This window comes from Raphanus sativus, chromosome 6 (genome assembly GCF_000801105.2).
Source record: "Raphanus sativus cultivar WK10039 chromosome 6, ASM80110v3, whole genome shotgun sequence".
Lineage (NCBI taxonomy): Eukaryota > Viridiplantae > Streptophyta > Magnoliopsida > Brassicales > Brassicaceae > Raphanus > Raphanus sativus.
In genome coordinates, this window is record NC_079516.1 from 37471887 (window position 1) to 37486471 (window position 14585).

The 14585-nt window shown below is 35.4% G+C and overlaps 2 protein-coding genes and 1 pseudogene across 3 annotated transcripts; 1 reads left to right on the forward strand and 2 right to left on the reverse strand.

The window, feature by feature from the left end:
* Window positions 1-1330: 1330 nt before the first annotated feature.
* Window positions 1331-3513, reverse strand: LOC108810788 (probable pectate lyase 3; annotated as a pseudogene).
* A 1359-nt stretch (window positions 3514-4872) lies between these two features.
* LOC108809826 (aldehyde oxidase GLOX) lies at window positions 4873-6777 on the forward strand. The gene has a single exon (XM_018581963.2). It carries the CDS (start codon window positions 4961-4963, stop codon window positions 6647-6649), a length of 1689 nt encoding a protein of 562 aa, XP_018437465.1. The 5' UTR covers window positions 4873-4960; the 3' UTR covers window positions 6650-6777.
* Window positions 6778-10844: 4067 nt separating this feature from the next.
* Window positions 10845-12778, reverse strand: LOC108809012 (zinc-finger homeodomain protein 4). 2 transcript variants are annotated; one of them, XM_018581135.2, is made up of 2 exons: window positions 12552-12778; window positions 10845-12021 (listed from the first exon to the last, which is right to left on the reverse strand). In XM_018581135.2, the coding sequence occupies exon 2, from the start codon at window positions 11947-11949 to the stop codon at window positions 11005-11007; it is 945 nt and encodes a 314-aa protein (XP_018436637.1). In that variant the 5' UTR covers window positions 11950-12021; window positions 12552-12778; the 3' UTR covers window positions 10845-11004. The 2 variants fall into 2 exon arrangements, with proteins under 2 accessions (XP_018436637.1, XP_018436636.1); XM_018581134.2 differs by having other exon boundaries at window positions 10845-12025.
* Between the last annotated feature and the right edge of the window lie 1807 nt (window positions 12779-14585).

Consider the following 14585-nt stretch of genomic DNA (forward strand, 5'->3'; position numbering starts at 1 on the left):
AAATTGATCCCGATCCAAAAAGTACCAATCCGAACCGAAATTGATTAAATATCCAAATTATTCAAAATTTTGGTATTTAGATAACTGAAACCGAATCCGATCTGAACTGAAGCATTTCGGATATCCAAATGTATTTGAAAAAAAATTATATAGTTATATATATTATTTTTAGATTTAATGTATATAAAAAATCCAGAATATATAAGGTACTTTTAAGTTGGTTTAAATAATTTAAAATACATATAAATAGTCAAATGTAAATATTTAAAATAGTTAAATATATTCAAAACATCAAAAATACTTAAAATAATTATTGATTATCTATCCAAATATTTAAATAAAACCAATTTATATGTTAAGTTTAGGCTTTCTGATATATGTTATTAAAATTTATATGTAATATATTATTCTGAAAAATTTAAAGTATATAATGAATTTTAAAAATAATTAAATGGGTTATCTGAACCCGAACGAACCCGCAAAGATCTGAATCGAATCCAAACCAAAATTTAGAAATATCCGAATGGGACTGAAATATTTGACCTCGGAATCCCGAAACCCAAACAGACCCGAACCAAATACGAATGGATACTCGAAAGCCCACCCCTAATTCACAATCTATTTTTTTTCTTTTAAAAACAGAACAAACATATATATTATAATTAAAACCGAGATATAATTGGTTATTAACTTATTATATTAGTTTTACTATATTTTTAATATTCTTCTGCCGTATAATGGCATGTTCGAAGAACGATGTTATATAATGGATCGATTTGTTGTGGTACGTTTTAGAAAAATTGTATACAAAAGTAGTCAATTGAATTTTGAAAATGTTTGATTCTATTATGATGACAACACTAAACCAATTGTGTACGTGTTCCTAAACCAAATGGTATATATATAAGTATTTAATTGAATTTTGGATAGAAATAGTTGGATTGTTTAAATAATACCTAACCGAGAATATACTTGGTCTGTTACAAAAAAAAAAGAGATATACTTGGTTATGTATCACGTTTGAATTTGGTTAGATATGGAATAATAATATAGCTGGTAACCGAGAATTAAAAGCAGTGGCATTTCACCGTAATTATTGTGGAAAATTCAGGATTAAGTACAAAATGTACTTCAGTTTTAATAGATTAGATAGTAATCTGAAACTGCTCATTGTATATGCACTCTTTTAATTTCTAGCACATATTCATATAATAACACTCCCTTTTACTTTCTTTCTTATATCTTCTTCTCTCCCCTTTTCTTGGGAAACAAGCAAAACAGAGCATATGCTTTGTTTGTGTGTTGGAAGGGGACAAGATGGTAATTCCAATCAACAGGCTTTACCCGTTTCGCAGCCAAGTGGTCCTGCGTCCATGGTGAGTTCACGCACCATCGTTCCCGGTTTAGGTCGAATTGCAAACTTGTTTGGGACAGGGTTTTTGGGTTTAGGGCTCCATGCATTTTGTTTTCCAGATTGCACAAAATAAGCTCCATTTAGGAAGTAATCTCCTTCTGATTGCCAATTCCAACTTTTCCAATCAATGTAAGACGTGTACTCTCTCTTTGTAACCTCCTTAGCTTGTTCATTAGGAGGAGCAATGAAACGATTGCCTTGACTTATAATTGTAGGGTTCATGTTTCCACCAATAGCATACATTTCCCAATGTGTGTAGTTATTGTTCACCACATGGATCGTTCCGAATCTACAACGAGGCATCCTCTGTTCCAATCTCTTACCAAAATGGTTAAACGCAACTGTTATTTGCATGTTCTTGTCTATCACGTGTTCGTCCTTCGCCCCAAAAAGCATCACCTATAAGATTCGAAGAAGGGCTTAAGGATTCATTTGAAAATATACACTAAACTTGATGTACACGCAACCACAATCATTCAAAAAGTAAATCTCCAAAACAGCATTTTACAAATATATTTATCAAAAATAGCATCTTATAATAAAAATTCATTAAATAACACACCTAACAAGAAAAAAAAAATTACTCTAATTTCTAAACCATAATCCCACCCTCACCCTCTAAATACTGAACTCTATATTCTTCATTAAATCCAAACTCAAATATAAAATTAAATGTCTCTTTAACTTTGAACTAATGCTATTTTGATGTGTTCAAAAAAAAAAACTAATGCTATTTTAATATAAATCTCTTGTGTGTTAATTTTGTCATGATTTAGTAATATTTAAGGGTATTATTCAAAAAAATATATATTATCTTTACCTCTTGGTGGTCGGTGAAATGGCTGTTGGAAATAGTTACTGCAGTTGAGCCTTCAATAGCATCAATCATACCATCCGTACATCTTGCCATCGAGACATGGTCGATTTAAACATTAGTTGCTCCAAACAAGCTGATTCCATCACCATCACTTTTTGTCCTGAGCCCTACATGTCCCTCAGAGTCTCTGATCAAGCCACCGTTCCCAGGAATAATCAGTGCCGGCTTAGTAGGGTGGGCGGACGGTGCGACCGCCCCGGGCCCGCTTCAAATCCAACAATATTAGGGGTCTTAATTATTTTCATTAGCATAGATGATCTAGGTTTGGACTGCATTAGATACAGTGTCACAAAATTTTATAGTTCAAATATCAAATAAAAGGATGTGCATGTTTTGATGCTCGTGTGAATAGCTTAAAGACAAATATTTTCTTTAACAACGCTAACAAAATATTTACCATGGGGCCTTTAAAAAAGTTTTGCCCAAGGGTCCGTGTTCATCTTAAGCCGGCCCCGAATAATATGCTTGACATGAATATTGTTTATGATCACATTGTTCGCAAACTGCAGCGTCAATCCAGCACCTTCCATGATGTAAACCCTAGCTCCTCGTCCATCGATCGTTTTATCGCTCGTTATCATCAGTTCTTGTTGCAGTTTTATAATCATGCTTCCTGCGAATATGATCCAAAGCGATCCGTCTCTAGTCACTGCGTGCCTTAACGTCCCTGGCTTAGGCGTGACAAGATCGTCGTCTGACGAGTCGTTGGCAACGTAGATAGGTCCGTCTTTTCCTCCGGTGGTTTTCCTGCCGAATCCGAGGACGCACTCCGCTAGTTTCTTCCGGTTTTTCTCCCAGTTAGGGTCACATCGCCAGCATTTGTCTATGGGGTTATAAGCTATGCATTTTCCGCTCGCATCTTGCGTTTTTCGACCACTTGGCGCCTGTGAAAGCTCTCTCATTGTGTTGTTGGTTGATTCCGTGCCGTCCACTGCTCTGTTAAGAAGAACCATATTGTTTTATTAGGTTACGTGTTTTAAAAGTTAGGTTTACATTTGACTAGCAAAAACAAGAAAACACACAAAGCGACATGGTAATTCAAGTGGTCGGTGACGTTAAGGGGATTAGGATCGTAAGAGGCTATGGTTTGTTTCGACGCATCGCCTTGACGCTGCGTCCATTAGTCGTCGAAGATAGCAACATTGGCTTGAACATGTGGGACCAATATGGCTAATAATAAGACTAAAGCGTAGCCGCCAATATTCAAAAAGGTTGCTGCCATTTGCAAATGTGAAATGCCGCTGAGATTTTTTTTTTTTCCTGGTGAAAACCACAAGCAGAAATTGTGGTTTTCAGATAGATTTACTCAGGTTAAATTTGGATTTTTGAATCATCTATTGCTTTGATAACAAGAACCTGGAGAGAGTCTCAGAGAGAGGGTGATGAAGGGTTAACAGAGGATTAAGAAATAACAGAAATTAGTCAATTATTAATTTAGATTTCTTTGACCATATTTCCTAAACACAAAATTTTAGTTTTAGATGCCTTTATCTTTGATTTTCTACGTACCGTGGGCAGTGGCGGAGCCACATGCATCAACATGGGGTCAATGAACCCAACAAGATTAAAAAGTTTAGTGTAATTTACAGCCAAATTTATAAAATGCCCCCACTCATAATCTTTTTCCCCCATACCTTTGCCTATGCCCCCAACATTACGTAGAAAATCAAAGATTATTTTCAGCTGTTCTTGTCTTTACCTAATCTTGAGGTAACTATTTTTGGTTTTACTAGTTCATACATAGGATAATCTTACATAGTGTATGATATACAAAGCTCCAAACAATTGAAAATAATAATCGAGAAGCACTGTTATTTTTTAAAGAGTGTCCAATATGTGTTTTCAATACATATTATGTACCATAAAATCGAGATTTTAAGTCTGACTTGCTTGTATACAGAAGAAAATAATATAAGTAACATAAATTTGGATTTGGTTGATCGATTCAGATCAGGACCATTCGATATATCTGGATTTCACACTTACTAAAAGTAAAAATTCATGTGTCCATAGTACATATTAACAGTCTAAATCTTCTTTTTTCATTACGCTTAACAGTCTTAGCTTGTGACTTGATTCGTTAATAGAAAGTGTTTCTAGTAACGTAGTATGGTGCGGACTGCAGACTCAAAACCCCAATGGGTCGAATTAGTTGGTGTCAAACAGCATATAAGCTCGGCCCATATATTTACTAATAGTCCAATACTAATGGAAGTCTTTATTCTTGCCGTCCAAGTAACTAGACTTGTGTACCTTGCAGTCAGAAGCTTATTAATGGCGGGACTCTCTGTTCCCCAACAGATTTTGAAGAAAACAGAACAAGAAATGCAAACTGAGTATCATGAATAGTTCACATAGCAAGTTGATAAAAGATGCTATACTGTTTATCTCTGCTAAGATGGTCCGTGATCAATTTTATACAGATCCAACTTCACCAACTTCTCTGCTTATTTTCAAAAGCAATAAATAATTCCTTGACCCTTAATGATAATACATCTACAGATCATTAGTACATAGCACTGTGAGTCTGTGATCACCCGCAGTTAAAAACACCCATAAATGTTTCTTCTCCTAACTATTTCAAGAAAGACAATAATTACACAAAAACCTTTAACTGTTAAACATCGTTCTCCGGAGAAAGAAGATTCTGAGCTGAAAATAGAAAAAGCATGAAAGAAAAAAGATTCAAGAAGAACCAATACACAGTCTTTTTATCTTTCTTCTTCTCCTTCTTCAACCTCTGTTCCACGTCGGATTTGCTCCTCCCACGTTCGCCGTTAGAGATTCTCACAGGAGGGAGGTGGGATCTCCTGCAGCCGAGTGTAGGCATATCAGCGATGCACATGCAACTCCTCCACAACAACAAAGTCGTCATCTTTGACCGTACGGACTACGGCCCTTCGAATCTCTCCCTCCCTTCCCAAACTTGCCGAAACGCCACCGTTTTCGACTGTTCCGCGCACTCACTCCTATACGACGTCGCTTCCAACACCTTTCGTCCACTCACTCTCCGATCCGACACGTGGTGCTCATCCGGCTCTTTAAACTCCTCGGGCTCTTTGATCCAAACCGGCGGTTACGGCGTCGGCGAGCGAGTTGTACGGATATTCACACCTTGCGACGGCGCTTCTTGCGACTGGGTTGAGAACAGAGCCTATCTCTCCTCTCGCCGGTGGTATTCCACCAATCAGATTCTCCCCGACGGCCGGATCATCATCGTCGGCGGGAGAAGAGCCTTCACCTACGAGTTCTACCCCAAGAACGCGGGAAAATCCGTTTTCAATCTCAGATTCTTGGCGGAGACGAGAGATCCAAACGAAGAGAACAATCTTTACCCCTTTCTCCATCTTCTCCCCGACGGAAACCTATTCATCTTCGCTAACCGGAGATCGATTTCGTTCGACTTCGTCAATCACCGGATCGTCAAGGAGTTTCCGATGATTCCCGGCGGCGATAAACGGAACTACCCCAGCACTGGCTCCTCCGTACTCCTCCCTCTATCCCTCACCGGAGAAAATAACCGATCGAAGATCACGGCGGAAGTTATGGTCTGCGGCGGAGCTCCGCCTGGAGCGTTTCTGAAGGCGGCGAGAACGATCCCTAAGATCTTCGTCGGAGCGTCTCGCACGTGTGGGAGACTGAGAGTGACCGACGCGAAACCGAGCTGGGTCATGGAGCAGATGCCGTCGCCACGTGTCATGCCCGATATGCTGTTGCTACCTAACGGCGACGTTTTGATCATTAACGGCGCGACGAACGGAACCGCTGGTTGGGAAGACGCTACAAACGGCGTTCTCAACCCGGTTTTATACTTACCCGATGAACCCGACCCGACCCGGAGATTTGAAATTCTCGCGCCAACTCGGATCCCTAGAATGTACCATTCCGCGTCTCTCCTCCTCGCCGACGGAAGAGTCTTGATCGGAGGGAGCAATCCTCACCGGAATTACAATTTCACGGCGAGGCATTATCCGACGGAGCTCAGTCTGGAGGCTTATCTCCCGCGTTACCTGGATCCTCAGTACGCGGGCGTGAGGCCGTCGATTGTCACGGTTGAGCTCGCCGGGAATATGCTGTACGGTAAGTCGTTTGCCGTTACGTTCGTGATTCCGGCGTTTGGGATGTTCGACGGAAGAGTGTTGGTGCGGCTCGTGGCTCCGTCGTTCAGCACGCACTCGACGGCGATGAACCAGAGGATGCTGGTCTTGCGCGTGAGGCGCGTCGTTCAGTTATCTGTTTTCGCGTATAAAGCTGACGTGGATGGTCCTACTAACTCCTACGTGGCACCGCCTGGGTATTATATGATGTTCATGGTTCACCGTGGAACTCCGAGCGTGGCTATCTGGGTTAAAGTTTAAACGTGAATGCAGTTTTTACTCTGCTTTTGACTCTGTTTTACATATATTCATTTACTTTTTGATTCGTTCTAGTATTACAGTGTTGTAAAACATTTTGTTTTAGTGAAATTAAGAGATTAGTAACAGAAGCTAGTAGATTTTGTCGGGACTAAAATAATATAGAAGATTCTAATATTAGTGAAGATAATAATGGTTTATTATACATGAAAGGCTGCTAAGCACGTTGGTTATCAAATTATCAGTTTCGGTGTGTGATTCCTACGCATATTACACTTTGATGTACGTATACACTGTTTACAATTCGGACATCGCGAAGTTTTCCTCCACCTAGGCAGGGCCGGCCCAGAGGGGAAGCCACCCAAGCCAAAGATTGGGGCATCCAAACTAAAAGGGCATATTTTTCAAAAAAAATTATTAGTATTGATAAATAAATAAAATTTATGGGTTCTTTTGTTAAAATATTACTTATTAAGCATTTTTTGAACTTACTATCCAAATTAATGGGGCATATTTTTCAAAAAAAAATTATTAGTATTGATAAATAAATAAATTTTGTGGGACTTTTGTTAAAATATACTTATTAGGCATTTTTAGTTAGAATAAGATTGTTGGACTTATCATCTAAACTAATGGGGCATATTTTTCAAAAAAAAAATTATTAGTATTGATAAATAAATAAAATTTGTGGGTTCTTTTGTTAAAATATTACTTATTAGGCATTTTTAATTAAAATAAGATTTTTCAACAATATTTATGAATTTGTTAAAAATTAATTATATAAGTAAATTTCTATTTTATAAGATAGTTAACCATTTCGGTGTCGGTCGCCACAGCTGAAAGAAGTTATTCGAAGTTGAAGCTGATAAAGAATTATCTACGGTCTACCATGTCACAAGAAAAATTAAATGAACTGACTATTTTATCAATTGAGACAGTTATGGTTGAAAGACTTGACTGTAGAAGTCTAATGGATGATTTTGCATAAAAAATACAAGAAGATCTATATTTCAACATTAAATGTTCTTAATATCAATGTTTTTAGTAGACTAGAATTTGATTTTTCTAAATAAAAATTTATCTTGTTTTTTGTACTGTTTTGTAGTTTTGATAAATTATGTACAAGGTGTTGACAAAAAAAAAATATGCACAGGAGCATAATTTTAAATTTGGATTGGGGTAATATAAAAGATTAGTCCGGCACTGCACCTAGGCATCGATAACTCAATTGACAAAAAACAAGGCATCGATAACTCAAGACAGACAAAATAAATGGCACTTTACAAGCAGGGTTGGTTAGATAAATTTTCAGAATTAGGGCTAAAATGCCACAACATGTGAAATTTTCTATTTTGAGACCAACACTTGGAAGTACGTCACTCACCCCTTTTTCTCCCTACCGGATAGCTTATCGTTTCCATGGTCTTGTGTATGTAGATGGATCGATAGCGGAAAAAGTGCCTATTTCAGACTGAATTTTGCGTATCGTGCGCATTCCATCACGAACTCTAATACAGTGCGGATTTCATCATAAACTCATTATAAATTTGAAATTCCTATACGAACTTTCAAAATCGTGCATAAATCAATGTTGACTATAACGATGTTAGTCAACCGTTTTAATTTGGTGACTGGATTGCTGACATGTCGATTTTGATGAAATGATGTCGTTTTAAGAAATTCTGTAAAATTAAAAAATCTGTGTTTCACAGGTTTCGAACCGTGGTCTGTAACTTAAACAAAAGATTCTTAACCACGGCACCACATCATATTCCTTGTACGTAATTACAAACATTTTGACAGACATTTAATCGAACAGTTGGTGAGCTAATAATAAATCAAAATTTCTAAACATAAAATCGAAATATAAAGCTTCTCCATATATAGAAACATTGAAATTTAGCAAACTAAACGTAACATACATAAACTGAATCAAAAACACCAAATTTTTTATTTTTAATCGGATTCAATTAAACCTTGAATAAACTAATGTACCTCATTTTTGCTTCTCAAAGACTTCAGCTTGTAAGGTAAGGTTGTTTCTCAGAAATTTAGCTTCGATTCGTTCTGAAAACCCTAATCTCCATTTAACTTCGAACACAATTTTGGAGAAGGAGAAAGATGAAATTTGTCGGGACAGAATTTGATTTATTAAATGAATAAGAGACGATAGATATGTTAATATTTAGTTCTGTTTGTATCTCATTGCAATAAGTCGTGATAGTCCAGTGGTTTAAAAATTAATGAGATGTGTACCATTGCCCTGAGTTCGAACCTTACTTGGTTCTTTTCTTTTACTAATATCCGTGTAAGTTGTTTATGTATATATTAAAATGTTTGTAATTACGTACAAGGAGTATGATGTGGTGCTATGGTTAAGAGTCTTTTGTTTAAGTTACAGACTAACACCATTATAGTCAACATTGATTTATGCACGATTTTGAAAGTTTGTATAGGAATTTCAAATTTATTATGAGTTCATGATGAAATTCCGCACTGTATTAGAGTTCGTGATGGAATGCGCACGATATGGAAAGTTCAGTCTAAAATAGGCACTTTTTCCGATAGATAGCTTCATTGGTTCACGACCCATGTATGTAGTTCTTTTTTTGAATCAAAAAGATCATAACATGTTTAATATGGAGTATTGTCCAGTAATTTGTTTTTTGTAAGTCGACATTGGATTTAAATCTTTTATACACATGACCTCAGAGAATAAGCATAACAGACTAACAGGTTCAGATTTAAGTATACTAGATCGATCAGTCTTGATTGTTTTGAACAAATAATGTGATCACATTTCATAAAGCTTTTAGAGTAGGAAGAAGAGGGGACCTTATTTTCAACTACATTAATGGAGTTTCCTTCGCAAACATAATAAATAGGGCTCAGAATATCATATTTTTTACGGACCCTCAATAAATGTAATAGTGACGACTCGTTAACCTACAAATTCAGTATTTTTTTAGCACGGTGAGTAGTGATTTGATATCAAAAGTTACTTGACGTAAAAAAGAGAGTGAACTATGCTTTTTATTCCAAGACTGAAAGAGATATAAATTTATAATTGTTTTTAGTAAGATTGAGACATCAAGCAGTAGTGCACTATACGTAACACGTACGGTTATTGTCTACCGTACATTGATAACACAAATTAAGTTAAGCATAATATGTTTACTGTTTGGAAATTCTCCATCTTAGAGAGTTAACATTTGTGTGATCAACAATTACATACACAAGAGCATAGACATGTACCTGCATTAAACAATAACACATGCGAGACATGAAATTATTCTATACAACAACCAAAGGAAATTGAAACATGTGATATAACTAATAACATAAGATTTTAACGACGAATTCTTTTATTTAATTATATCCAATATAGCACATTTCACATTTACACTAGTTATGATATTCTACCCAATTACAAAGGGGAGTAATTAATTACTGAACATACGTACATAAAAAGAGGTTAGTACTTAATAAATGAGGTCGCTTGTGACAACAACTGCATATATTTACTTAACCTTATACGTCACACACTGTGTGTGACACACAAGAGGACCTAACTTACAACTCGCAAGTACACTCCAGCTCTCAATAGTAGAAACGTAACTATTTGTTTTTATATCTTTCTCTAAATTTATTATATTATTGTATGTTCAAGAACTGCATAGGAACAACCAAAAAAAAACAATATCATTAGTGTCAGTAAAACTTGTATTTAGGAGATAATTGGTTTCTTACATTACGGATAAAATAAAAATAAACGCCAAGACTATTCTCTAGCTACTCTGGTAGTTCTGATTGTTATAGTCTACACCGATTGTAATCAAGTTATTATTCTATAGATAATACAATTTAGATCCAAGGCATGAAGAAAACTAGATTACAATTTACAACCAGAAAAGAGTTATGGTTCGTCATAAATATATTATCTATTCTAGATATTTCTACAGCTTTCAGAAGTCATGTAGTTAACTTCTTGCAAGCAGTTTGTGAACACAATGATCACAAACTGCAAAAAAGTTTAATGATTCAAAATGATATAACCAAAGTAGATTTTCATACATAGCCAAAAGAAGAAGAATAATAAATAAGACTCGTAGTGATCATATGCTTTTATTGCAAGAAGTTCAATATATATTAACTTCATAAAAGGAAAAAAAAAAAGATACTACATAGACCAGAAAAGAAAAGATATATGATAATCCATATCACTAATCAGATAGCAAACGCAAGTTTATATATAAATACAACCACACCAACTAGAACATAATATTAAAACCCTAATAGCTAAATTAAAGAGACGACTAATCATAATCAAATCATAAAACAACTTAACTAATAGTAATTTATGGGACGATCTTAGTCATGTCGATATTACCAGACAGATCAACATTGTTAACGTTGTTGATCTTTTCGTTGTCGTTGTCTTCGAGATTAATGTTGTTGCTATTGTCCTTCTTGGAGAAGTGGAGCTTATTGTTGTGCATCCAAACCTTAAGGACTCTTCTCTTCACTCCAATCTCTTCACAGAATCTCTGAACAACTGAATCTTCTTGCCTTTGTAACTTCCACCCAACTCTCTCAGCAAAACCCAGCATCTTCTCTTTCTGTTCCGGCGTGAACTTGGTCCTAAACCTCTTCTTCTGGTTGTACGGTGGGGGTCTAGACGCGGTGGTTACGCCGTCTTCCTCCATGAAGTCATCAGACTCCGATTGATGCATATAACGGTAGTTAGAAACTCCCACCGGCATGACCATCTGGTGAGGCATGGCTGATCTGATATTATGGTGGTTGAGCATGAGTTTCCGGGGTGGAGGCGGTTGGTGGTAAGAGGAAATGGCGGTGGCTGTGGTTTCACCTTCGACTTCTTTTCTATGGAAGTTTCTGTGGCAGTTGCAAGCTGAGCAAGTGAGAGCTTCAATGGAGCCATCTTCACCACTGGGCATAAACTCTCCACACCCATCAGTAGCATTGCCTCCCATTGCTGCTGCATGATTCTTGAGACACTCTTTATACGTTATCATAGGCTTCTTGATGATGGCGTTGTAACTCACATGATGGGGATCTTGATGTTGACGATGATCATGATTGTTACCATGACCATTGCCATGTAAGGGCATCTGTGGTGGTTGAGTGGTAATGTTGTTGTTGTTGTGAGTTGGAGGAGCAGAATTAGCAGCATGATGGTCATGATGATGATGAATGATGTGACCATGACCACCACCACCACCAACAAATGCAGTGTTCAACGGGATGGGCATATCATGGTCTTCTTGACTTGCAATTTCCATTTTTATTGGAGTCTTCTACAAAAAAAATCTTCTTCTTGTTGCAAACTGTTTCTTGGTTTGGGGACAAAGAGGCTAGCTAAGGAGAAAATAAAACAAGACAGTTGAAGAAGAATAATTAGTAACTAAGACTAAAAATGATTATGAACTAAAGGTGGATGCTTTCTTTATTATCAAAAACTCCTTAAAGAATTTTTCTTGGAAAATGTCTACTTTTTTAGAAACTACTCACGGAAACCATTTTAAATGATTTTACTGAAAAGAAACACAAAGTTTAGAAAATCCATAAATTAAAGGACAAAACGGAAGAATACCAAAAATAAAGAAGTTAAGGGAAGATACAAAAAAAAACTCTTATTGCAAGCCTGCTCGATAAAAAAGCTGACAAACGCACTTCAAAAGAAGTCATGTCTTCAATGTAAGTGAGATTTATGGTGAACACTTTTTTGAAAAAGATAAGAAATTAGTCATAAAAACAGCTGTTCTATGATTATCAACCTCATTTCCTCCCCAAATTTTGATGAGAACGGAATAGACAGAGAGCGGTAAAAGTTATGAAAGAAAACTGAATTAAGTTGTTGATGATTGAACAGAAAAACACATACCCACTCAATTAAAAGCAGAAGACTTTGATCTTAATAAACTTCAAAAGTTCAGAACTTGTTTGAAGATAGTCAGCATCAGCCAGATGGAAACCCTTAAGAGAGGCAAGAGAAGATTAGATATCTAGAGTTTTGTAATGAAATACTTTGAAGGAAGAAAGGAGACAAAGATTTGCATTTGAGTTTTGGATGTGAAGACAATGTCTTAAACTAAGAGAGGGCTTAGGGTATTAGTAGTGAAAGCCTAAAGACTAATAAAGCAGGAGAGAGAAAGCCAAACTAGATATTTCCATTTTTCAATATTCACTCTATTTCTCTATCCTTTCTTCCCGTTTTTTTCTACATACACAACATCTAATTATGTCAGTTTTGTTAGTATTTTCATTTTTGTATCAATTACACAAATAAAATGTAGTTCCATCTAATTTTTAAAATGCATATGGAAGTTTTACACCAATATAAGATATAGTATAACCTAACTACAAAATTAAATTCCCAATACAAATATTATATATCCAAAGAAGGGGAGAAATGTAGAAAACTAAAGGCTATATGGGTGATTGCTTTGCTTGCACTATCAGACATCAAATTTTACACAACTCGTAGAGATAAAATGTGTCAGAGAGTGGTGGGGAGAGTACTGAATCAGTGAGACAAGCATAAAAGTAATATAAATCGCATAAGTTAACTTTCATATATAAACGAAAGTTGTTTACAAAAAGCAACTAATGTTTTAATTAGTAAGTTAACAACCAACAAATAAAATAAATTTTAATTTGATTATATATATTTTGGAATTGAAAACTGTAAATAAAGTCCTATGGCGTAGTATTAGAACCCTTGTACTTCAACCTTCATTAATCGGGATTTTGGAGTTATCATATCTTACTGAAATTACACGTTTAATTTACAAAAAGTCACATATTATAGATAATTCATCGTTGAACATCAAATAAATTGAAATCATTTTTTTCCAATAATAAGACTTTGGACTCTCGAGGTTGTCATGTCATGCATGTGAATTATATAATTAACCAAAAGTTACTATTAATAAAGGGCCTACAATATTTCACATATTTATCATAAGTGTATTCTCTGCATATAAATGCAATTTAAACCCCGGAACTAACACCATACATGGTTTTAAAAACTGAAATTTTTAACAATTTTTTTATAATTTACTTATCACAAGAATTTGGATTTTCTTAGATATATTAGCTAAAGTTACGTATTTTAACAATGATAAAGTACTACTGGACGGTACTTTAACAAAAAAAATGAATTGGTGTTGGTATGTTATATTTGATTTTTAATTAAATATGTACATTTCTAAGTGCATTTTATCTAAATAGACGAAATATGGTTCACCACATGAAATTCGAGACTATAAAAAACTTTTCAGATCCACATACAACACATATCAAACCATGTAAACTATTCAATTCACATCACAAACGAGATATTAATTCGTGTTTCTCTTAGTTTGTATATATATTTCAGCAAAAAACTTCAGTATATACCTGCAATATTTGCTAAGTTGTGGAGTGTATTCACCACTTAAAGTATAGTTATACAGCTTATAATTTGAGTACTTTAAATTAGGAAGCATGGACAAAAGATCGAAACTTAAGTGTTCGTTTGGCTAGATATAGGAAGTCTTAGTCAGATGGAGAAACTTGCTTGAAATTTCAGACTTACCGCTCTTAGCAGTAGCCACTAGACAGTATAGTAACCATGTAATAGCTACCCACTACAATTTGAAATTACATTCGTTTAATGAACCAATATCTTAGTTTAATAATTTATGAACATCAGGTCACACATTTGAGATGCGTTTTCCTTTTCTGGTTTTTGTTTTGTTGTCTCTTCTTATGATAGATTCTTTAAACCAATATTAGTGTTCGTTTGACTATATTATAGGCTAAACACAAAACTAGGGATAATTTAGAGCACTTATAAATAAATATAAATTTGTTTTGATGTATTTAGTATTTTCCAAAATATATTTACTCATGCAACTAAAACAAAAAAGAACAA

Bases quoted from the DNA above. Each gene is read 5' to 3' on its own strand.
- LOC108809826 (XM_018581963.2), top strand. From the start codon at position 4,961: ATGAAAGAAAAAAGATTCAAGAAGAACCAATACACAGTCTTTTTATCT.
- LOC108809012 (XM_018581135.2), bottom strand. From the start codon at position 11,949: ATGGAAATTGCAAGTCAAGAAGACCATGATATGCCCATCCCGTTGAAC.